At 34.2% G+C, this 27,394-nt stretch overlaps 1 protein-coding gene across 3 annotated transcripts in view; it reads right to left on the minus strand.

The window, feature by feature from the left end:
* The window catches only part of LOC123873411 (semaphorin-2A), a 427,879-nt gene that overhangs the window by 173,379 nt on the left and 227,106 nt on the right, over positions 1 to 27,394 (minus strand). For all 3 annotated transcript variants that reach the window (XM_045918256.1, XM_045918254.1, XM_045918255.1), the window contains one exon: positions 23,345 to 23,483. In XM_045918256.1, the coding sequence (XP_045774212.1) occupies positions 23,345 to 23,450 (106 nt within the window). In that variant the 5' untranslated portion in view covers positions 23,451 to 23,483. The remainder of the gene's footprint in view (positions 1 to 23,344; positions 23,484 to 27,394) is intronic.

Below are 27,394 nucleotides of genomic sequence, written 5' to 3' on the forward strand. Positions count from 1 at the left end.
ACCTATTATACTTACGTCAATGTTTTTGGTATAGAAGCAAACAGTTTGAGTTGACAGAATAAATCAATATGCATTGCAAACATCAGAGATATGTAAAAGTTTTATTTTACTATTTTATATTGCTGATTATACATTAGTTTTAAGTTCTAAGAAGGAGAATATAAGAAAACAAGTAAGCATTCAAAGTTAAAGCTTATTGAAAGTAGTAACGAATTCCGAAATAATTAAAAGATGTCCCTACAAGGCTAAAAATATAATATTATCTTACATCGAGTCTTAAAAAGGATCTTAGACACTACACTGTTCAAAACCCACTGAAAGAAACTTTAACTATAAACGTAAAATTATGACGACATATTGTGCCGTCTCAGGATGAAGTAAGTCGCTATTATATTTCTAAGAAGCAGCCTAACAATAGCCGTACCACGGCTTTGCTGTCAGCTCTACAATAAGCAGCTGTTCATCGTTTAGTTTGTAAGGAGTAAGATGACGTTATTAGGTGTACGACAGATGACGTAAAGCTACCTGTCTTTGTACACGTATACGGATCAAGCGATACCAATTTTAACTTTCCATCCATATACTTTGTCACTATTGTGCATCCATGTTAAGACAGTGATCTTCATAATATGCGTCTTTTTAAATATGTCTGATGCTGCAATACTACAGGGCTTAGTTCATTTACTCATCGGTTGTAGGTCAATTTTAGTCTAAAGAAACTAAAATGGACGGAAAGAAAAATTAAAGAATTACTTTTCCCGTCTTGTGGAGTCCACGGGTGACCGTAGGCCTGGCCATTTAACGAGGTAACGCAGCCAGCGTTCTGGGCACACTTCCTCGTTATAGTGATTTGGATGACAATTTTGTTTTGTAATTTTTAATTTAAGTATTTGCAAATATAGTGAGAATATTATTACATTAATAACTCTTAGTCTATTAATTGATCTTTGATTCTGATTAGGTAATTCTGCTACTGCATCTTTTGTAAGAGTTGGACTGGTAATTTGAAACAATAGTTATATCTGATACGTAAAACATTAACCTATTAAGTAGTTTGAAATTGTTTTCATATTTTTATTTATTTATTTCTATTTATTATTCTGTTCATGTCGATCATCGTCCCGTATATCCTTTATATTAATGATTTTTATTAATGACTTAATATAATATCCTTTATGTTAATATTACCTAAATCTTATATTTTATTGATTCTGTTTAAGGAAACTTTAACACAAAACATTAAATCATTCAGAGGAGAACGATGAGAGCGTTCAATTTTATAGCTGTACTATAAAACCTAAAACGTTCGAGAATTTAGACGGAAAATCGAGCAAAATATAAGGCTCGGACGCTCGGGATACTAGGTACTATCGCGTTATTCAAGTATTTCTATGAATTTTTATGCGGCTCGGGCATTCGGGCAGACTGGTTTCCGCGTGGCCAAAATACCACAACGGAGAGCACCTGTGCCGTAATGGTGGCAATAACAAAAGTGAGGGCTAACCATTGATTTAGATTTTACGTCATGCGGGCAAAAAGATGAGTCCCTTTGTATTGCACCCGCAAAAGTCTGGCGGGATGTCGCACCAAATGCACGTCCTGCGAATGTGGAAAGCGCGATGAAATTATTGCGTCGACAGGTGAATACTAAAAGATATTTCTATTGTTGCCAGTAGCTCTATACAGCGACGTTGTACTGACTGTCATAGGCGTTGCTATATTGCTTAAAATTTGTGTGGAGTTTCAATTCGAATGTAGTATTCCGGTAGACAAAATTACTTATAGGTACAAGTTAAACCCTACTACGTTTTTTTGACCATAATCTTATCACTTTCGTATTGTTCTGTTAACTTCTTTTTTCCTTATTTTCTTACTCTTCCTATTTTATTAACCCACCAACGGTTCAATATTGAGTGTGAATCTCTTTAGCTATATTTTGATGGATACCAGCTTGTTAGGGTAAGATAAAATGTATTATCTTTGTAACTTAAAAGTGTTTATGTTTATCGTTTCTTTTCCTACCTTATTGAGAATAAACTTTTAAAAAGGAACAGTCTTATTTTCATCGTAAAACTATTGACAGTGGAAAGTTCTGAACAAGTTGTACCTATTTTTGTTAACCAGTGCATTTGTACTTACATAAACCAGACGATTTAGACCAGTCTGGCTGCGTCCCGACTTTAACTTGACATTTACCTGACAGGGAACTGTAGGGAGCAATGTTGGGAGTTAAAAATGATCGAGCTGTTGTGATATGACAGGTGCAGTTTTATTACAAGAATGAAGATAAACCATAACATTTTTGTATGAATAACTAAGTTACTGTACACATATGATCTACTACAGGATTTGTTATAATTTTGGCTCAATGTTTTTTTCGGCTCTCACGGCTTAAATGGTTGCTGCCAGCAAAATGGTTATTAGTAGTAAATATATAATGAATTTAAAAGGGAAACCAACACAGCTAAGTAGCCTTTACAAGTTAACGAGTAATAGTCGAAATAGTAATAGTCGTTTAAAATTTCATTAAAAATTACTTAGATGAATTTATTTGTGACGGCCAACTACGAAACCCTACACTGTTCGTGGCTCAACACGCACTTGGCCGAATTTCAATATACCTATTAAACGTTCTTTCAGTATTGTTATTTTTATTCAGTACTGCTGGAAAGTCATCAGGTGTATTGCGAATTGTGTGCAATAAATCAGGCTTCATTGTTGTTATTGTGATTTGTTTCGGCCTCGGATGCGGTTCATCCGAGCTCTCTCCAAAAGACATTAGTTTGATTAGCTTTAGTCCGTTCCATACACATTTATTGCGTGAACGCCCAAAGTGATTGATTCCTCAAACTCCAACGTTTTGTTAGCTCTATTTTCTCTGATGAACAGTATTCGGTTAACAACTGAATAATATTTTAATTTTAATCCAACCTACCTTAAGACATTTTTATAATGAGTTATTCGAAAGGATATCAAAAATTTAAGCTGATTTAATTACTCCTTATAATTTTTGTGCAGTCACTGCTTGTAAAGTTTTACCTGTATTAAAATAGGAATACATAAATTAGGTAGCTTACAAAATCCAAAAGATTTTCTACATCGATGATTTTCTACGTCTATTGAAACAGTATTAATTGATGGAACGAATAAATATTCAATCTATTCAATTTCATTTTTTAAAGAAGTACTTAACTTTTTTTTTCGATTCAAAAGTGTCCAGACTCCAGAATATACCTAAGCTGTTGTGTTCAGCAGATTCAGAACATCAGCAACGTCGGTGCAAAGAAAATATGTTCATGGGACCGACATACCCAACAAAAATGTAGGCTAGGGTGAATTGAGAAGAGACAAAAACTTGACGGACAAAGGCGAGGTTGAGGCGAGAGACCTAAGACCCTCGCGAAAGGTGTCCGTTTGAAAGACGATGTCATGTGTATTTGGCTTAGAAGGCAGGAGCAGTACTTTAACATGTTTTGCCTGAAAGGGTGATGTCAGATGTGAGAATGAAAGTAGAACATGAATTTCTAAGTTTGTATTTCTTTTGAGAACTCATAAAATACTTATCTTTTATTTATTCCTGGCAGATTTTTTTAAAATCCCATGAGAACTCTTTGATTTTCAGCGCCATAGGTACCTACCTAGTCTCCAAAACACCTGCTATTTTATAACTTTCGTCATCGATTGAGGCATGTATTTTTTTATGTAATTTGCGCAAACCTTTTTGCAAGTATCATTCGTTGAGTTTATGTCCTAAATGTGCTGCGATTTTAGCCCAAAACTTACGTACCTAAGTACTGTGTAGTAAGAAAACTGTGCTTAGCTATTTAATATTATTTTATTTATCGTATTTCATGTTACCGCGGGTGATCTAGTATTGCTTTCTTAGTCAACATAAATGCTAGGTGTCACAGGGGCGACTTTGACTCAACTTTATTTTGTGCTCTATCTTTATCGTGGATTGTTGTAATTTATGCCTTATTAAATTTAAAATTCATGATAAAGGCAACCTATGATATTTCATGCTAATTACCTACGGCTCTATAAACTATAATATAAGCTTGCTTGATTAAAGTTGACATCTCTATATGACTTATGCTCTGCTGCATGACAGGCGGTCAAAGTTAAGTTACGGTTAAAGTGAAACGGGTTGCACAAATCAGGAATTGTTACCTTTTTACAAACTTTAATCTAAGAGTTATCAATACTAACTTGTTTGACCTAGGTACTTACTTTCTATTAGTAGACAAACTTTAACGCTGATCGTAAAGTAAATTTAACCGCCTGTCATGCAACTAGACCATTCTCTCTACCCACGTATTGAGACTAGTAATAAAGTAGAATTATTTATTAGTAGAGTTATGTGTTTGAACTGTATGTAGGTATGTTTGCCCGTTCCTATGTCCGCTCGTAACGGCTCAACCGATTTTGATAAGTAAATCATAGTAACGTCATTTGATTCGTCTTGATGGCGTGAGTGTCACTGCTACATAAAATCTAGATTTTATGCACTTTAATGTGCGGGCTGAAAAAGGTGCAGTACAAAACTTTTTAAATTATTTTCGGCACTAAATTAGTTTCGTTCAATCCTGGCTACGTGCTCGGCCTAATAATTGCACTTTTTCTTTTCTATTCACAGGTCACGGTAGAGATGCGTATCGTTTCGATTGAGGGAGTTTCGTTAAATCGAAGTCGAGCTACAACTCACGAACTGGACCATCAAACTGTAGGAAAAAGGACAAAACAAAATGTATAAAGGAAATTGCTTCCACAAATCCACTCGTATCTTGGACAATAAACGTGGGACGGCTCGGACGCCCTAATAGCAATGAAATCACGAAACCAAAACTGTCGTATGTCGGATTCCGGTCGATATCTGCGGCTTAAGACATTATAGGCGATTTATTTTGTCCACTGTATGATTTTTCTTGCTGCCTTAGTTGCCTTGTCGTTAAGACGTTAACTTCCTATTCGGGAGATTAGGAGTTCGATCCCGAGGCATGCACCTCTAATTTTTCCGATTTAGGTATGTGTGTTTTAAATAATTAAATATCACTTACTATAAAGGTGATAGAAAACATAGCGAGGAAACCTGCATACCTGAGAGTTCTCCATATAATGTTCTCTTAGGCGTTGATGCCAATTTGTACTTGACCAACGTGGCAGAATATGGCCGAAACCCTTTTCATTCTGAGAGGAGTCATGAGACCCATGCTCTGTACTTAGTGAGTTGGCCTTGGATTGATCATGATAATGATGATGATTTTGTCTTTAATCATGATTTCTTTTATTTACAAATTTTTTTTTGTTTTTTTTTTTATTCTGATACAAGTTAGCTTAGAGTTCTAGAGATCGAGTTCATATTTATTTAGAATGAATGTTACTTTTTTCTTCAATAAAAAATATTTCAATGTATTTGTGTATTTTTTACCTTAATTTGTTAAGCAATTAGGTAAAAGTTTTTAGCAAATAGACTATAGAGACAAGATATAATATTCTCTGGTATAAATAGCGTTAGATACATTTATTTTACAACTAGTACTTTTCATTAAGTTTATTTTATTTGCGAGTGTAATTCATGTAAACAGAATTAAAATAATTTAGAGTGATAAAATTTAACATCGAGAACTATAACGAGTACTCATTTCGGAGGTTTTATAATGTAAATTAAAACTTTCGTAAATGGATTCCAGAAACAATTTCGCAGCGAGTTCATTTAGAGTACATATTTTACAACCATTAAAACAATATCCATTAAACAAAGGTGGTAAAAAAGTTTTCATATTTAACGTTATGAGCCTTAAAGAAAATTGCTGGGGTTTCTATTCAAAGCGCACCTTTTTCGACCTTAACAGCGGTCAGAAAGGTACACCTTATCTACCATCTTTATTGATACTGGTAACCTTCAGAATTTAGAAATAACCCCGATAAATGGTAGGTACAACTCGGCGAGCTTGATTTAAAAGGCCTTTTATATTTTTGCTATGATCACAAAATGTAAAAAAATAATATACCTAGGTACCCACTCCATCTAACCTAATATTATAAAAGCGAAAGTTTGTATGTGTGTGTCTGTGTGTGTGTGTATATGTTTGTTACTCCTTCACGCAAAAACTACTAGATGAATTTGGCTGAAATTTAGAATGGAGATAGATAATATCCTGGATTAGCACATAGGCTACTTTTTATCCCGGAAAATCAAAGAGTTCCCACGGGATTTTTTAAAACCTAAATCCACGCGGGCGAAGTCGCGGGCATCGGCTAGTCTAACCTAATTTTATACTGTAGAATTTTTTTTAAGTTATTGTTAAAAACTGTATGGTCTTTTTAAACAAATAGCAATTCCAATACAATACTGATTAGAGGTATGGGCTTAATAGATTTCATAAGTATAAAAATTAATTTAATTAAAATTATCCCTCCCCCCCTTTATCCCCGCCCTTAAAATTATCAGGCTATTATCTCGGACTACATAAGTGACGACTGATGACACTTATCATTTCATTTGGAATCGCAGTCATGCGCTAACTTTTCATTTAATTAAAACTTATTAGCACCTAGTACCTAGAGCTACTTACTAAACAAAGTCCATAGTAAGTAGCAACTATGTAGTATAGGTACAAAAAGTTAATTATCAGGAACGTTTACGGTTTATGATATTATAGCGTTGAAATTAACTGAGCACGCAAAGAGAACTGTTTATATTTTTAACTCCTCTACCTTTTGACCAAGCTCTAGTGTGCCTGACAGGCAATTTTCTATAAAGTTTTATGTAAGTATATTTCTTTCAAGTAACATAAAAATATTTTTATCAAGAAATTCAGGTACCTATTAATTTTGTAAAGGAAAAATAAAATTAATATGTTTAGTTGACAAATAATAGTTTGAGGATGGTGAGTATTTTTCATTGCACGAATCATGAATAGTAAAATTATCCCACTAAAAAAACTATCCGTTTATCCCAGAAAAATCAAAGAGTTCCCACGGGATTTAAAAAACCTATTCGGTTAAGTTTTTCATTTCTGAGTTTGCGGTTTTCATCAACATTACTTGCACACATTCTTTCTTAAGCTTTTAATCTCAAACTAGCTGATCCATCCGGCTTTACTTGCGTGAAATTGGATATACCTGGGTTTATCTTCATAATAGGTATGTAATATGTATCCTTTAGAATGGTGTAGGAATTAATTATTGAAATCGCTTCAGACAGAATAGACAAATCTTTATTTTTTATTTTTTTTCTAATATTAATATAATAGAAATACCTACACAAGTGCAAAGTGGGGGTGTGACTGACAGCTTGTAGGTACTAAATAAAATACAATATTATAGGTACGTACATGACTTATTATACGACTCGATAAACTTTATGTTACAAAGGCATTATTTAGCGTGGTTGAAAGGCAATATAAAGTCATAACATTTCAGCGATTGTATTATATTAATAGTAGGTTCACGTCTCCGAAAGTTATGTTCGTTCTTGAAGAAGTTAGAGATGTCTAACGAGCACTCACTGAATATCGATTTAAATTCAATTACAAAGTGCGATATCGGGGTTTAATTGGCGGTTTTAAAATTGTACAGAATATAATATTATGATTTTATTGTTATTTAGTTGTTGACAATTTTTAGCATGAATATATTTAAAGACTTCGGGAGTGACATAAAATATTTTTTATCCCGGAAAATCAAAGAGAATTCCAACGGGATTTTAAAAACCAAAATACATGCGGATGAAGTCGCGGGCATCGGCTAATTTATCCAGAAATATAAGCTTCCCGTTAAAGAATAATATATAAGCGAAAGTGTGTCTGTCTGTCTGTCTGCTACGCTTTCACGGCTCAACCGCTGAACCCAATTTTAATGAAATTTTGTACAGACTTAGGATACGTTCCGGGGAAAGACATAGACTACTTTTTATCCCGAAAAAACAAACAGTTCCCGCGGGATTCCTAAATACTCATCCGCTTGATCGATTTGTATGGGTACCGAGGTAGCTTGCGTCCCTGTTAATGACATAAGCAACTTTTTATCCCGGAATATCAAACAGTTCCCACGGGATCTTTAAGAACCTAAATCCACGCGGATGAAGTCGCGGGCATCCTCTAGTACCTAATAATGTTATAAAATAAAATCAAAACAAGTGAGTGTTTTAGGCCAATCAATATACCCCACCCGAAATCAAAGAAAGTTCAACATTTATAATAATTCTGGCAAAAAGCTAGAGGTTTTGTCGGATGGGCGAAGTGTCAAAGTTAAATTGAATATTAGGGCGAAATTATATCGTCGGCGGAGTTTCGTTGGTTCGTAGCGCGTAGTTAATCCGATGCCACAATTGACTTGAAGTTGAATGTACCAGAACAATTCTCTGTTAGTTACATCGCTTATTCATTGGCGTCGATTCTGAAGTCTTTCTCTACTAAAATTATTTTAAGTTAAAGTTTAAATATTGCTAAAAAACGGAAAATTAATCACTTTATTTAAATAAAACACTAAATTTTAGCGCGACTGGTACTTAAAGTTACGAGGTTTGACAGTTTCAATAAAATTAAGTTTATTTGCCCTTTTCTTATTACATTGGTAAGAAAAAGATGCCAATATTCTAAAATTAGTTGCCATCAGAATTACTACCATTGTAACTCGAGACTGATTTAAGAACAATGTTGGCTATAGCTCCTTTGCAGTATCACAAAACAATTTCATTGAAACTTATAGAGGTGGTACAGATTGTCTTACTAAAGGTGATAGGAGGGACGTTTTCAAAGACACCAAAGTTCATTCCTGTCTGTTTTGCTCCTCGATCTATGCCCTTCATTAATTAATTAAATGTAATCCATTTTGATAATATCTATTCAATATTTATTAACTAGATTTGTTGAAAAGCATGAAATATGATAAATTAAAGTGAAGAATCATGAAACGTTTACGGTTTGGTGCAGGACGCGATGGACACGGCGCGGCGCTCTTTGCTCGCGACTTCGTCCGTGAGTTATGATTTATATTGTAAAGCATTCGTATATTGAACAAAATTGTAGAGTTGGATCATTAATTAGTTCTAGTGATTACTCCCTACCCCCAAATAACAAACTTTACCTCTTTATAATATTAGTGTATAGATTATAGATGAATTAACTAATACCAAAAAAATACCAAAATGAAGAAATTCAAGTAAACATTTTTAGGCTAACCCCCCAAAGGTTTAATACCTACATCCAAGTCCTATATGTACAGTATATCTACGCTCTAATGATGTAGACCTCGGTTTGTCAATGTTAGTGAAGCAGATATGGAACTCATTTGTTCTAACAATTGACTCTGACAGACGGACTGCCTGACAGGAGGTTAATAGTGATTCAAGATTAGCTCCCCGCAAACAAATTGTGCTCATATCCGTATTACGTCAGTGGCTTACGAGATGACGATGTTATTCTTGGTATTACGGAAAACTATGGAACTTTCATGCAACTTTGTATAAGTTGACAGGTAGGCTCTTTACTACGATCATTATTATTATGGAAATAAGTGATGATGCAGACAAGATGGATGCGGGTTAACCTGGACGGGTATGGCTGTTTTATGAAACCAATATATACTGGCTGCGATGCGGTATTGTACCCGAACGCTTTAATCGCTTGGCGACATTATAGCTATAGCCATTGACATTGTATACCTACGGTGACCATAGCGTAACTATAGCCTCCCAAGAATTGCAGATTTGGGCTTTACAAATTATAATATTTTATAGCTGATTCCCTTATTTGCCGTAGTTCGGAATCGAACCTGTGATCTCCGACTGCCAGTGGGAGCGCCAGAGTGGTTATAAGAATATCTTCATAAATAGAAGAAAAAATTATAACTATAGGTACTAGAGGATACCCGCGGCTTCGCCCGCGTGGATTTCGGTTTTTTTTAAATCCCGTAGGAACTCTTTGATTTTCCGGGATAAAAAGTAGCCTACGTCCTTAAGGCCCCGGGATGTATCCCAAGTCTGTACCTTTCATTAAAATCGGTTCAGTGGTTGGGCCGTGAAAACGTAGGAGACAGACAGACAGACAGATAGACAGACAGACAGACAAATACACTTTCGCATTTATAATTAATATTATTATTAAGTATGGAAGTATGGATGATAATTGAACATTACCTTATGAAAATAGAAAATAGAAAGTAGGGCGAAGTTAGTAATAATACATAATGTTAGTAAAATCCAGTGAAACTAAATATTACTAGCTTACCTAAACTACAAATTGTAGGATAAAGGACAAAATTAATTATGTATAGAAACCAAATAGTAATTAGAAAGCTTTTCAAAGTTGTACTTATGTGTGACAAGCTTACTTTGGTATAAGTAATAATAGATTTACGTCACCTAATCCATAAAACCCTTTCCTTTTGTGTTTGCTGTTTAGGTAATTTTATTCCAAAATAGAAATGATTGAAAGCTGAGCTTAGAATCTCCGAGAGATATAACAAACATAATAAAAGGTGCAAAAAAAGCCTTTCTAAGTATATCTGCTCACTACTTTGCTAAGTTTTCTGACATATAAAAGGTTAAAATGAGGGCAAAATATCTTAAAAATAACGCATGGAATGTTTTCCAAGCAGTTTTTTCAAAAGGAAGAGATGAACGCTTACCGACACCTAGTCTGTTTGCATTTCTTTTGAAATAAAGACTCTCAGTTTATGGCTCGTATTAAACTTTGAAATGGACTTTATGCATGGTTTTGGGGTTATAATAGCAGTTGATGTTTAGAACCAAAATTGGTTTTAAAAAGTACCTACTGTATAAGCTTTGAACTACTTTCAGCCTCAATGTAGGACAGTTGATTTTTAATTTTCGGACGGTTATTTTTAACCCCCGAATCAAAAAGAGGGCTGTTATAAGTTTGACGTGTGTATCTGTGTATCTGTCTGTGGCATTTTAGCTCCTAAACTAATGAACCGATTTTAATTTAGTTTTTTTTGTTGGAAAGGTGGCTTGATTGAGAGTGTTCTTAGCTATAATCTAAGAAAATCGGTTCAGCCGTTTGAAAGTTATCATTTATTTTCTAGTTACTGTAACCTTCACTTGTCGGGGGTGTTATAAATTTTTAATTTATGCTTGTTATACTCGTACGTACTCGTATTTTAGTACTTTAGTCCGTTGCTTTGCCCACATTAAAATGGTATCCTGTCCGAGCTCATTCCTCATTCATTTAGATCCTTTCACTCGCCAATTTGGGTGGGATTTCAATCACTTGAAATAACAGATCTAGCGCAGCCAATTAATATACTGCCTCTAGGCCAGACTATCCTCATTTAAATAATATATGGGAATCTGAAAAAATCCTGCCTGACTACATTATAAAGGAAAATCAAGTGTGAAAATTTCAGCTTTCTAGGTCCAAGGGTTGAGCGTTGATGAGTCAGTCAGTGAGTTAGGACTTTTCATATTTAGATTTATGTCATTGCTATGTAAGGCTGGCATTTATGGAGCGCATGACTTTGCTCCGATTTTTCTTTCTCTAGCATAAATCTCTCGCTGAGAAAAATAAAAGTATACTTTATAAATCTCAAAATGAAACTTATATCGCGAGAGTTTGTGTACGATAACCAATTTTAACTGAACTTGGCGTTGAGAAAGCTTGTATCCCGGAGACAGACAAAGGCTACTTTTTATCCCGGAAAATCAAAGGTTTTCCACGGGATTTTTACAAAACCTAATTAAACGTGTATAAAGTCACAGGCATCATCTAGTTCAATTATAAAAAAAAAACAATATGAATTATTCCAAGAGGTTGTTATTAAAAATTAAATAATCGGTGAAAGGCGTCCCGCGTCCAATTAGGGCTCAGATCCCTTGAGACTGCGGATCATATCGTATACGCAATACAGCCGCTGAAACGTGTTCTTACGTAATACCCACCTCTATATTTTTCCACGATGTCTATTATTTTTGCCTTACCTTTATGCTAAACAAGATTGAATACGTAAATCATATTATAACCCATGTGTAATTTGATAATAATCGTAACCAAATAATCCAACAAGGCCTTAAATTCTATTAGGTTCATATTAATTAAAGGCCAATAGCTATTTAATATTCTACCAATACGCCAAGCTTCTTCATAATATTTCGGATTTAATTAATTATTAAAGTTAAGTTACTTAATTGAAATATAACTTATTAGGTTTAGCCCGCGACTTCGTCCGTGGTAATTGTGTATTTTATATTTACTTCTACATAAAATAGCTTTCTAAGAATGAAAGAATTATTGAAACCGGTTCAGTAGTTTCAGAGTTTATCAAAATTACAAACAAACAAATCTTTCCTCTTTATAATATTAGTATGTATCTATAAATACAAAAGATTGCAAAATGCCACTACTAACTAAGCTTAGGTAGCTATACTCAAGTAGTAAACTATTGAAGAAAATGTGCGAAAATACAGAAAGCAGCAAATACTTATTCTTGCAAGAAATCATAAACTATTCACGCGTGACCTTTGCCTTAATGAATACCTGCCTGTGAAAGCTGTAAAAAAATTCTATACGTAAACTCCGTTCTTTATTACATGGACATACAAAATAACATTTGCGAAAGGTTGCTTACGGTTTTAGCGCAGCTCGTAAACTAAGCAAAACATTGCTAACGTAAAAGAAGGTAACAAGGATCTCGGAGGCCAAATTCAAAGTGACAAAACTACTAGAACCTTTGTTTTGGGTCGAATGCAAAGAAAATTGTAAGGGGATTCAAACTATTACTAACATAAATTGAAAGTATACAAGAGTTACATAAATTGACACGTACAATCTATCTTAGCTGTTATGATAAATCAAAATTTAAAAACCCCCGACACACAAACCTCTACAAGAAAACTAGAAAAGAGCTGATAACTTTCAAACGGCTGAACCGATTTTCTTCAATTATAGCTAAGAACACTCTCAATCAAGCCACCTTTCGAACAAAAAAAACTAAATTAAAATCGGTTCATTCGTTTAGGAGCTACGATGCCACAGACAGATACACAGACACACAGATACACAGATACACACGTCAAACTTATAACACCCCTCTTTTTGGGTCGGGGGTTAATAAAAAAACCCGGCAAGAGAGCTCGAAATGTAGAACCATGCTGACTATAATTTTTGCCACAATTTCATATAAGTATGTGGTTATATATCGAGAAAGTTTATAGGCTTTATAAACATCAAAAATGTAGTGCCGATTTTCTCTCAAATAGTAATTATTTTTAACAAACTATGAAAGAAACCTCAAACAGGTAGTAATTTTATTTAAAAATGCCTACTAAAAAAACAAGTTCACTCGAGATACGTAAAACTTACGTAAAAGTTAGACCAGCTGTAGGAAAGTAGACTATAAAAAACTATCAATAAAATTATTATTATTACCTAGACATCTAACCTACATAACCTCTGTCCTCTGACTGATAGAACATTTATGATAAAAGTCATCTTTGATCTGACCGCAACAAAATAATTTATTCGAACCATAGACACGCCTAGGCGAGAAACAACAAATTTTATCTTTCCTTGTCACGTCCTCGTAAATATGATTACCTATATGGATATAAGCTACTTTATATCCTGGAAAATCGAAGAGTTTCTTTGGGATTTATATATAAAACCTATATAATTTATATATGAAACTTCGAACTTAGGGGCATTCCTAAGTTCTAGTATATTTATAATTCTAATCAAGATATTGGTGGAATGGTGTTACTTGATAACATTCCAGTTTCATTCAAAGGAGAAAACAAAATGTTCTCGAGGAAATGAGGGAAAAATCCACTTTGTGGCTGAAAGTCAGAGTCCCCCGGGACGCTGCAACCGGTATGATTAACGTCTTTTACACGAATAACTGTTATTCTTTGTCACTAACAATACACGGAAAAGACGTGATATGTACGTATCTCTTTTGGTATTTAGCTAATAGCTGTTGCCTGTTGAATACACAGTGCTGATCTCATTTATTAAAAAACATTTATGTATTTACTAGCTGTATTTTTTGGGATTAAAAAGGGTCAAGTGCGAGTCAGACTGACTGATCTATCAACGCACAGCTCAAACTATTAAGACGAATTGGGCTGAAATCTGTTATGCAGATAGATAGCTATTATGACGTAGACATCCGCTTAGAAAGGCTTTTTGAAAATTTAACCACGACCATTCAAATATTCCACGCGGATGAAGTCGTGGGCATAAGATGTATAAAAATAAATCGGTATTTGCATCGTAAAAAACAAAGGAAATTAGCAGTCAAACTTCCAACACAAGAGATCAAGTGAAGGCCCGAAACAATAGGAAGAGATCTCATTTCAACCCCAAATCGTTTCCAATATTCAATAATACGCTTCAAAGAGAATCACATGTAAAGTCATATCGATACATCGTATCTTGTACCTATAGTAAAAGTGAAATGTAAAAGAAGCGTTTAAAGTAATATACAAAGAGGTTCAAGACATTATCAAATTCTTTGGCAACTTTTATTGTTTATGTTTTGTACACCGTGAGCGACTGAGATTTGATATTATAATATAACAAGCAATCTAGTCATAAAATTTCGGGTTCCAACTCCTATTTCTTTATACAAAAGGGGCCTGTCTAAGCCGTAAGGATTGATAATTTGGTTTTTGACTATTTTAAATAAATCTATGTATTTAATTAAATTTTTAACTATTTCAATAAACAATTGTAGTTTAGTATTTATTTACTTAACTGTATAATTTATTCAATATATTTAATCAATTTTAACAAACATCAGTCTTCATGTTTATACCAGGTAGACTTTTCTAATGATAAATCTTCATATAATCTTATGTTTATGGTGCCAAATATTACTCACTATATTTACCTGAAACTTAACATAATATATTATGTAGCCTCGAACGAAACATGGGCGTTTTCGGAAATTCGATATTTTCTCGCGTACCTTGAAATATTATCAGTTATAGAGAAGACTTATGAAAGGACTTTGCAAGAATTTATTCAAATGTTTGTAACTGGATATTACATTATATACTAAGCTTCTTGGGGTTTCTTCGTATTTATGATTACGAGAAAAATATTTTACTAAATATTATAATATTTTCATCTTGAAATTTTTCTTTTAAGCAATTTTTATTGCTTGGGGCGAAAGTTTATATTCCAAGAAATGTAAATCTTATTCGATCGTCTTTACCTTTATTTAGTTGAAAATGTCAAGGTTTGTTCTATATCTACCTGCTTTTAATACTTAAATATTTTTAAGATAACTACATGAAAGATACAAAAAAGAATAATGAGAAATTCAACTATCAATAAAATTATTTCTGACGTTTAATCCATTAAGTAATAGATTTCTTCTTGTTATGTTTTTTGCTTGTGAAGGTCTTCTCGAAATTGACTGGCCGTGTTTCCGTTAGAGCATTTGAAGGCAATAAGTAGAACCCTACCTTCCCACAGAGCGTATCTAATTCTTATAGTCCTGGTAACGTATTCTAGACACATACTAACCTTTCAATATCATTCCAACCCAGACCGACTGTGCGGAAAAAGAAGTCGATTATCCTTGTTTACACACAAAATAAAGTTTTCTTCTCATTGGCTCTGAGATAAAGCAGGGCAGAGATTAAATTCAACTTGTGTTTGCAGTAGGACCGCCCCGTGTAAACGATTCTAGTAGCCTGGGAACTTGTGGAATTTTGAGTAAGTACGTTTATGACTTCTTACACAATTAACAAAGTACTATGGAGTATATATTACTTAATTTAATTAAACTCTACCTACCTAGAAATTTATTTAAGAAACTATCTAGAACAGAATTGATTTTTATTTAAAAAGAACGAATAAAAAATTAGGTAACCAATTGTTGTTTTTCTTTTCATATTGTTTCTATTGAAATGGCACAATTAGTTATTATTTAATTTTTACTCCACAAATCATTTTGAGAACCGTTGCCACCAGCTCTTTTACTATAAATACGAATAGGTACAAAAATATCATTTGGCATGGCGTAATGGCTCTGAAGAAATGTTGCTTTACAACTCCTTATTTGGCATCATGTAATGAGTTTTGCAAGGGAAGGGACTCCTAGCATCGCTTTGAAGTTAACGCGTGATACGCAATGTTCATGATGTTAAGTTCTAGAAAATGTGATTTCCTTTTGCAAACGGTTATTGCTGCAACTTGGATAATTATTATGAGTATAACAAAGTTTGGTACTTACACATTGAAGCGTAAATTGAAAAATAAATTGACAACGACAAGTTGAGCTAATTCGGAAATCGAAATGTAGGTCAGTTAAAATTTTAAAAAGAACTTGTTACAAATAACTACAAACTTGACATTGGATAATCTTTGTAAAGCCAGACAAGAGAGAGAGAAAAAAAAAGAAATTCTTCCTGGCTTTTCTAAGAGTCTGGCGATGTCATTGGACCACTGAGAGTTCTGACCTGGACGCTTGCAAAACTATGTCAGTTAATCCGGATCTTTTGACCAAATATCATAAATATGTATGAACAAGGGAAATCTCTATATATAAAAAGACTTTAAAAAAAGAACATTAGCCATGCTAATCATGACTAATACTTTCCTTTCCCCTCCAATGAAGCCTAAAGCTAGAAGACTTGTCTTCTATCTTGTCTGTTCTATCGTAGCATAGCCTAAGCCGCTGGGGTTGAAATTTTGACACTAGGTTCCTTTTTTGGCACTCACGAAGAAAGGGTTTTCTAAAAATTCCACTACTATAAAGGTCAAGTAGGGAATGAAGGTGTGAAAATGCAGCCAGTATTCTTGGTTCCATTCCACGTGGGCATGATAGGTACATCAGTAATTAAATAAGGCTAGCTTTAAGTTTTACTGTAACATTGTATTGGCGTCACTCAGAAAAGCAGGTATTATTTAAATATTTTTATCGAATTATTGGAATGTCCTCTCCAAAACCAACACAAAAAAAACACAAGTTTAATGTGCAAGGTTATCCGAGAGTTTTAATCTAAACAAACTAATGCCAAAATAAATAATTTAATTAGAGCGTGATTGCTATCACAACATCTAATTATTCAGTTCACAATCCAAATACCGAAAATATGCGATATCGCTCCGAATCTCAGAAGGAGACTGAACTAAAACCTTCAAAACACCCGTATTTATGCAAGTTCAATCTTGTTGGCCTCCTAGTAACAGATTGTATGACATCGAATGAGCCAAATATCGATTTTACCAAACTACCTTCATCAGCTAAATTAATAATTTTATATTATTTTTGACAACTCAAATCAACTTTTTTTAAAATAACCTTACAATTGCATCAAAAAAAAATTAAATTACCCGTTGATAAAGTCGCGGATATAATCTGATAACATTTTTTCTATTTAAAGAAGACAGCGTTGCTCAATCGAATTAGCCGACATCAACTGGAAACGCTGCGGTGCGTCACATGGAGTGGATTTCAAAACGCCAACAACTCGGGTTAACTGCAGAACTACGCGGCTAAAGCCATGTTAAAGTCAATATTTCTCTACGTCAGTATTGGCAGTTATGGGCTCATAAAATTCCAAAACAATTTAAACTGAAAATATTTTTTGCTCCAAGCTTACATCATACTCAAAGAGTATGTAACATTTTTTTTATTTCCATGAAACTTTAAATTTTTGTTCGGAGCCTTGGTTCGTGGATAGTTAAGAGAACCCTTTCAGAAATGGGCCACCAGAAAAGTTGTGCACCACTAACAAGTTAGCCTTTCAGTATAACATCGTGGAAAAGCTAATTAGAGGGTATACAACTGTACTACTACGTTTTTCGTTTACAAGTTTCATCTTGTACAGCGTCATAACTTACCCTAAGGTATAATACGAGTACAAAAGCAAGCAGAAAATGTCGATATAATGCAATATTGTTGCACGAGTAAAACAGACTGTAGATGAGAACTTTGTAATTTGTATCTTTGCGGCCAAATTAGTTTGCAAAGTCAAGTGGCTGTATCTTTTATGAGAGGACCCAATATAAATTTGAAACAATGTAACCGAAATGCCAATTCGGTCCCAAATTGTTTGACCCAATTAAACAGTTAAATGCATAACCCCCATCATAAAAATGGAACCCCGTCATGAAATAACGTAACTTTAACTGTTGTAAAATTAAAAGAAGAGTAATTTATATTCGTCTTAATAAATTTCCAAAATTTCACCAGAATCTGTTTTGTTTGCTGATGATGTCACGACTTTGTCCTCGTGTTTTTTTTTAATCGCCTGGGAACGGATTGATTTTCCAGCATGCAAGTTATCGCTATAGTGTTCAAAATTTCGTCAAAAGTGGTTTAGCGGATGGCTCTTGAAAAGTTAATAGGTAGGTAATAGGTAAATTAATTAGAAGGTAGGCAAGTAGATAGATAGACAGACACAACGCTAAACGCTACAACTATGGATTAATTATAATTTTTTTGAATGTGTAGCATAGTGACCAAAAATGATAACAGCAGCACGGCTGAACGTCAATACTGAATGCACGGAATGATATACAAGGAACTTTAAAATGTATTTATTTCAAATTCGAAATGCGACGTTAGTAGCGCGTATACACACTTTATACACATCTTTACATACCTACTTGTATTAGGCATATCCATACTAATATAATATTATAAATGCGAAAGTGTGTCTGTCTGTCTGTCTGCTACGTTTTCACGGCCCAACTGCTGAACCGATTTTAATGATATTTGGTACAGACTTGGGATACATCCCGGGGAAGGACATAGGCTACTTTTTATCCCGGAAAATCAAAGAGTTCCTACGGGACTAAAAGAACGAAATTCACGCGGACGAAGCCGCGGGCATCCCCTAGTTGTTGGATCCGTTTGCGTCAAGAGCTGGGTCTCTCAAAGGTTTAAACATTTTCAGAAACTAGGACACTCTCGTTCGAAACAAATGGGATCACTGTACACACCAAACATGTAAATCAACAAGAGATATCGCCGCATGAACTTGTTCAACTCGTCAACATGTCTGCCGAATAGGCCAGTAGATCTGTGGCTGCCAATTAAAAGTATAGATGGGAACATGTTGGGGACAAATGGTGTGCTCGTATACCGAACATTGGTAGTTGTTTGGCTCCAAAACATACGTAATACGTTCCGGAATGTTCCGTTTTAAAGTAAAAAATATTTTTACTCGAGTATGGACGAGTTTTAGCAGTTAGTTTCTCAGTACGTACTACGTATTATTTACATTTTACATTTATTTCTACATAATTTGAGTAAAATATGACGTCATGAATACGTCGTCAGCATGACGGATAGTATTATGATTATGAGCAAAAATTAGCAAAATATTCATAAAATAATGAGGTCTAATCATAGAGATAGTATCATCCAAGGGTCTAATTCATTTAATCAAAATGTATAGCGATATATTTAATAGAACTAGTCGGGTAGCGAATTTTCTCTTTAGAACTTTATCGAAATGAATTACATTGGGATCGTTCAGTTTTTTTGTAGGTTTGAATTTAACTATATTTTCTCCTAACACTAAGATTTACCATATTTACTGAAGCTGTGGTCCGTAGGTTTGATAATATTACCTAGCGACATTTAATAGAGCCTTAACAATGTACGTGTTATATTTCGTTTTATATGTGCCGGAAATATTATGTACTTATGCAGATATAATATAAAGTAACTGTGTTTTTATGACATATAAACAATATAATATTATTATACGGTCTCATTCACAAAAAGGAACACCTAGCGCCTTCCTTGTATGCGAAGTTATAGCAAAATAGCAGGCAATTTCATCTCGCGGAGACAAAAGCCTCTTGTAATAAGAGGGTTGAGCTTATCACGTTCCTTCACTGTGGTGTTGGTAAGAGAATTTAAAATTTCCTTCCCGAAAACTGCATCCTCATCCGACTCTGAGTGTGTGATTAGTGTTTTCTGTCTGCAAGTTGTTTTTTACGCGACTTGCGATTCTTATCTGGATACAGAGGCTGTGAAGTTAACAAGTGTAAATTAAAAATTTATCACACCCCCGACAAGTGAAGGTTACAGTAACTAGAAAAGAGCTATGATAACTTTCGAATGGCTGAACCGATTTTCTTGAATTATAGCTAAGAACACTCTCGATCAAGCCACCTTTCAAAAAAAAAAAAAACTAAATTAAAATTGGTTCATTAGTTTAGCTACAGTGCCACAGACAGATACACAGATACACGGATACACAGATACACGCGTCAAACTTATAACACCCCTCTTTTTGGGTCGGGGGTTAAAAACAGGACATAGGGGAGTTGAGATTTTCACGCCATTTAAAAATAAATCGAATTTTAAATCACACCGTTTGCTTGTCCATACTAGATGACCGTACGTGTAAAAACCAAAAGGGTATGGGTTTAATAAAAACTGCCTTTCCCCTGCCAGGTTAGCCCCCTTCCATCTTAGACTGCATCATCACTTGCCACCACGTGAGATTGCACTCAAGAGCTAACCTGTATCTGAATAAAAAAAAAATCTTATACTGAGGTATTAGATAAAGAGATGAGATTAAAGATAATAAAATTTATAGATCATACTTAACGATTTTTTGATAATTTTTAATGTAAACTAGCTGATGCCCGCTACTCCGTTTCCGTGGATATAGGTTTTTAAAAATTCAACTCATGGAACTCATTGATTTTTCGGGATAAAAAGTAGCCTACGTGTTAATCCAGGGTATAATCTACCATTCCTTTCAGCCAAATCCGTCCAGTAGTTTTTGCGTGAAAGAGTAAAAAACATCCATACATCCATACATACAAACTTTCGCGTTTAGGATTCAGCAATTGCCGTCATCCGCGTCGCTGCCCTCTCTCCGCTTGTTACAAAACCTTTGTCTTAGCTTTATTGTAAGGCGATTACTATCACTTCGTTATACAACCACGGGAACAGAAGCCATAAATCAAGCATTAACGTTAAGGTCACGACCAGTACATGTGGATTTTGTCGGACGTAGGCCACTCCCACTACAATTTTAATGAGAAATATATTCGCCTTATCGGTTCCTATTTGTTTTATGGGAACTTTCGTGTTACGAATTTTCAACGTTTTCTCGTATTAAGTACATTGGGCTTAATTAGTCGGAAATAGTTCAAGATAATGTGGTGTTTGTTCCTTTTTTTTAAACTAAATAATGTTATTAATATCAGTCATGCGTGCCAAGTCGTAGCACAATTTGTAGTACCTAATTGGTCAAAATGGTAATCTTGATTTCCGTATGACAAATTCTCACTTTACATCTAAATACATCTCTCTGTGATGGCCTATGGTGATAGCTTTTTGAGCAATTAAATATCACTTGCTTTAGAGGTTAAGGAACACAAGGAAACCTGCTTGCTTTAAGAGTTCTCCATAATGTTCTTAAGAGAAGTCTGTAGTACCAGTCTACCAAACAATTCTTATTCTGAGAGGAGACTAGTGCTCAGTAGTGTTCGGGCGATGGGTTGAATACGTCTCTTTGCTTTTACCTACTATATTACGTACCTACTCGATCTCGATTCTCGAAAGAGAAGCAGTGGCTAAGTGCCAACGCGCTGGAAAAGAGAACCTTAAATATGAAGCATAGTGGCCAGTGTCTTAGGTTCACTACAAAAGACTAAAATTCACACTGCTTGGAGAAGCTTAGTAAGCAAACTGAAGAGATTCATAACTTCAGTCATGAGACAACGACGACAAAAAAGAAGAGAAAGCGAAATAATTGGCTTTAAAATAAAAAAAATTGATAGAAATTGTTTTGACCAAGACATTTTTTTTATTTGCACCAGAAAGTTGTAACAATGAAGAAAAAAAGAAAGTAAAGGTGGACAGGGAAGCACTTATCTCTATAAGAAATCTCTACCTATAACCCTTCGCAGTGCGAGATATTTCTAAGTTATATATTATTATATAAGAAAAATATCTTTGGTATAACAATTTTCAGGACAAAAATTTTCATGCAATAAAAATGTATTCGTTAGTATGCCGATGGCGGGCTCTTAATTGCATCTGTTTTAAGTTCGTGACTCACATTGCAAGTTTCATTAAAGTCACTCTTTATTCGTGCTCTTCGCTTAAATTAATGTTTTATTAGCCTAGTAGCAATTGCCAACGTTGTGTTATGACCATTTTGGATTTAGTTTTCATTGAATCTTATCAAATTGCTACCGTAACAAGATCTTGATTTATAGCAAAGATAACAATTAAGATTGTTTGGTTATCCTAGTTATTAGAATAAAATGAGTATAAAATTGTATCGTCATCTAGAAATTATCAAAATATAATGCTTTAAGGGTAGGAACTCTAAAAAACGAACATCTGATAAAAAACAATCATTGTAGGTATATTTACCAAAATTGCTAAATACCTACGGTTATTTTATATCAGGGTAGATTTATTGGTTATTGCGTAATTTATGAGAAAAGTTAGCAGGGACCTGTTTTAAACAGATATTAAATAATGGACTTGAACCCATTTCCCTCTCAAGTTTTAATTATTGCCGCGAATCACTTCCAGAGAAGCCTAACAACGGGAACAATTCGGAATCCATTCAATTATTCAAACTTTTAATTAATATTAATAGAAGCTCTCACTTTCAAAAGAAAGAACACTGAAGGCAGATAAAAACTCCTTAGAAATCCGCATGGCTTGCAGCTGCGGACTGGAAATTATGTGAATACAATAAGACGTCCGAAAATAGATGAAGAGCCGCGAGTAAAAATTAATTCGGTATGGTTATTAGTGGTGGTGATTTCTGAACAAAAGCCGGGCGAGGAGGGTGCGCGTCCATAATAAACGTCACGGGGAGAGATAGGAAATTAAACGAAACTAAAACGAAGTCTTGCATCCCAGGGAGGAAGTGCGGGGGACCGGCCACCGTGCTTCAAGTCGAAAAAAGTAAATTAAGAGCGGACGCCCGATTTTGTTTACCTTGCTGTGAGCGACAGGTCAAAAAGTAGCTTTTTCTGTGAACTTTGTTACGACAGATCTTTACGCTTTTGTTAATTTCTCTCTGAATACTTTACATACAAAGGTCGTTTTAAAAGGACATTCTTAAAATTGTAATTAACGCTGTCACAAAGCTGTACATTAAATTGTGAGGTCATTTTTCTCGTTGTCAACAATGAAATTAAAAAGTACATTCAGTTGATGCTGCCTTTTTTTGGATACTTTGAATAACTCTGTGCTCGTTTTGGTCAATTTAGAAATGAGCTTTTGCAAAAATGTCGGTGGGTTTCCTTTGTTATGCCACTGCGACCATGTGAGCCACTCAATCTGAAATAAGTATATTTAGCTCAAAGTTTAGACTAAATTGCTAATACAAAAAGCATTTGTATTCTAACTTTTGAAAGATTATATGTATTACCTTTTGGGAGAGGTTCTATGACGATTTTGACAGCGTCCACAGCAAGTAGGCTTGAGAAAATCCACAGCAAAGCCATTCTTCGCATGGACTGTACCACTTCATCCATTTTGAGTATACTACGTTTTCCACATCTCAATATCTGAAACAATACGAAAAAAAACAATGTAATTGTATATCTAACAGCGTACGTATCTGCATACTAAAATAGACTACTATTAATATTATCTGACAGACGTAATAATCATTGTTACGAATATTTAATTAATTCTAACTCAATATTATAAGCCCAAAATCGATAGAATCTAAAATTTGAGGATTTCCATTTATGAATACTAAAGGAAAAAGTTGAACTGCGCAAATCCGTTCCTTTTCAATATTATAAAGTTTATGTACACAGAGAGTCAGAAAAACTCTAAACTTTGATTTCTCTTTTCAAGAAGTTTTGAGGTGAATTGAGTTAAAAGAATTAGCATAAAACCGATTACATTTCCCGAATTTTTCTACAGCATTAATTTTTTGCTTCTTATTTAAATATGGTTATGATTTATATTTCAATGTAGGTAAACGAAATTAGGCCACGAAATAAATGATTTAATTTTATCTAGGTTTTAAACATCCCAGCCTTTCTCCAGGCTCTTCAATGCACGGTGAAAATAAAAATGCCGAATTTGGACCTGTAAAGTCCTCTAAAACCTCGGCCTATGCAGTTAGCGACTTGGGTGAACGTTGCTTAGTCAGTACAATGGACTAATATTCGCTGACGCAAATAGGCCATACAAAGATTAGGTGGATAAGTATTTTAATTAGTGATAGCCCACCCAGAAGTTCATTAGAGATGACCATAAAATAGCCTGCTTATAAACATTGCTGCCTGAAGCGTTGTCATTAGAAAATGCACGAGCATTTTCGTACGATACTTATGAACAATGATTTGGGCGCTAATAATTGCGCCCAATCCTTTGAGCCTCTCTCCCAATGTGATGGAGAAATCTGCATTTTAGTCCTTGAAAACAAAAAGTAGCCCCTATTGGATCACTCGTTTGTCCGAGGCGACGCGACGGTCTGACTTTGCGTAAACGTTTTACTTTTATTCTCCAGTCTCCCTCTTCATTATTTTGGATCAAATTCCGAAAAAAAAACAAAGTCTATCTACGTACAGTAAACTACGAGTATGTAAAGATTACATCACAGATTTTATCAATTACTTTTATTTACATTTTTAAAGTTTTTTAAAGAGTTTTAAGAGAGGAAAGTATATTGCTATTTTGCAGAACTATTTTTTAATGTTTGGCTCTAAAAGTGAGCCCAAATATCAAATCAAGAAGTTACATTTGTCTATAGATAGGAACATTTTATCGTATTTTTGGAGTTCTTTTGAGTCTGAGAGTCTGTGTAAGTCTCTAAGCAGATGAATAATCAAAAGGTCCCTTGACTGCTGTAAAGGTAGGCGTTCTAATTACCGTAGCTGGCAAAGCTAACTCCCTAGTTCACGGAGGTAGTGCCGAGTTTGATTAAAACATCAAAGTTAAGATAAGCCTTGATTTTAAGTCTGCCTAAAAAATATTTTCTTTTAGAACTTTTTGACAAGGTGAAACGCAAAATATTATGCTGCTACAAACTAAGTACGTAAACCTAATAATATTCAAGTTATTAGGCTATTCTCACAGAATGCTAACCACTCGGTTTTATTAAGAAATGTTTTGAAGAAGCCTCTCTTTAATATGATTAAAATATTCTTAGAGATTTTCTAAGAAATAAGCTTTCGTAAAATATTCACAGCTTCGTGAATATCTAAGTTTGAATAGTAGCTGAGGCTCCAGTACTAATCGAAATTAATTAAAAGTCGTTGAATAGTCGAAATTCGCTCCAGGTAACCGCACCTGAGTTTCGTCGTTCGTCGCATTTCGCCTCAAATCCTATGCAATAATGAGACATGCTCCGGTCCCTTTGAAGAAAATTTTTAATGAAAAGCTCTAAAAATATAATAAAAGGGCTGCCGTCTTTTAAAAACGTAATTGATCCTAGCGAAGCTTCTTTATTTAAATTCCACTATTTGTTTGCTTGGCTTAATAGACAGCTTGCAAATGGCTTCAGGCCTACCAATACTTTTTACATTTTTTGCGATCTTCTATAATACGCTTTCATCTCGCTCGGTGTATAAATATTCTTTTACCTCATATTTACCTAGGTAAATTTTATACTGCTTGTATAATAATAATTTATTTGTATTTAAAAGTGACTTTGTGTTAAAGAACGGTTTAAAGGAAAAAGCCAGACGGAAATGTTATAACACTATAATATTTTCAAGAAATAGTAAATTATAATGAGTTGAGCTTCTAGTTTGCACATATTTTAATTACCTAAAAATTAATTTAAGTGTTTCAAATAATATTTTTCCTTATCTAATTTATGAGAGAAATAATTATTATTTAACAGACTAAGAATAGAAAAATTAAAATGCATGATAAAGGAAAAAGCATAATTAAAAACACCACTGCCCTGCTATATTGAATTAAAAAATATTTGTAACCAGTGTCACTCGGGATGATGTAAGGGTTCTAACAATACCCCATGTCTATTCAGGCATTTAGAATTTATGGTAGAAAAAAGGAACTCACATATATACATACATACATGAACCTTGAAAACATTACCCTTTTATTTAGGCTGTGGTGTAAATAATACTTGTTGGTAGAGACCAGCCCTGCTAGTGCAGTAGCCTCTTTCAAAAGTTGGTCAAGATTAGTTCGGACTTCAAAAGTTTCCTTTTGCTGTTTGGACTCACGCAATAGACAAATCCAAACAGTTTTTGTTCGTTATGGTTATCGAAAAAGTTGCAAGAATAGGACCGAACATAATGGAGGTTTATAGCCCACAGATGGACCGCGCTCGTAAGTTTTTCAAACTAAAAACTATATTTTTATACGACAAGTACTTTTTATACGTAATACTTAGTTACAATAAAAGTCACCTTTGAATTAATCAGTGAGTGATATAGGTACATATTTTATAGGGATGAGTTTGGGACCGTTAGATAAAATTTAACTGTTTAGACAGATTTGACAAGTGTAAATTAAAAATTTATAACACCCCCGACAAGTGAAGGTTACATTAGCTAGAAAGGAGCTGATAACTTTCAAACGGTTGAACAGATTTTCTTGGATTATAGCTAAGAACATTCTCGATCAAGCCACCTTTCAAAAAAAAGAAACTAAATTAAAATCGGTTCAATAGTTTAGGAGCTACGATGCCACAGACAGATACACAGATACACACACGTCAAACTTATAACACCCCTCTTTTTGGATCGGGGGTTAAAAATAAAAACAGTCGAGACATCAAAATTCCTTAGTTAAATTTTATTTGGTGGTCAAAAATACCATACCTACTTATTCGTACCTTCCAGCAATTTTCTATCACGATGCTTTCAGGGTATATTATATCTATATAAATTAATTAAATGTTTATAAATCTAAATAGTCAATTACAATAAACTGAATTAATAGTGTTATCTAAATCGAAGCCTATAAACGCATTTATAGATAATTCGGACGATGTACATTAATATCTAATTTAGCAATTAGTTTCGTATTAAGGTTGATTTAAATTAAAATTGATTTAAAGTAAAGTAAAATATTTAGATAATAATAAGTCCAGGTTCCCTATCCCGGGATAGGGAGCTTTGGAGAGATTTGGGGGAGGCCTACGCCACGGAGGCGACTAATACGTAAATTACTATACTATTATTTTATTTTATTTATTTAATTAATTATTTAATTAGAACGGACCTTTTAAGTCCAATTACACTAATTAAATTAAGTTACACAATAAAAATAAATTTGTCAAAGTAATTAGAATTTGTAAGTTACACAATAAAGTCAATAATAATCAAATATGTCAACTACAAATTTTCACAAAAGTGCAGGATCTGACCTATGAGGTCAGCCCATTTGTCAGCAAATATGTCACAGCGAGGGGACTCCTTCAGCAGCGCGTTCAGCGCTGCCAAAGTGCGCGGTATGGGAGACCTGGCGCGCGCTACCGTGCGAC

Source organism: Maniola jurtina, chromosome 16 (genome assembly GCF_905333055.1).
Source record: "Maniola jurtina chromosome 16, ilManJurt1.1, whole genome shotgun sequence".
Taxonomy (NCBI): domain Eukaryota; kingdom Metazoa; phylum Arthropoda; class Insecta; order Lepidoptera; family Nymphalidae; genus Maniola; species Maniola jurtina.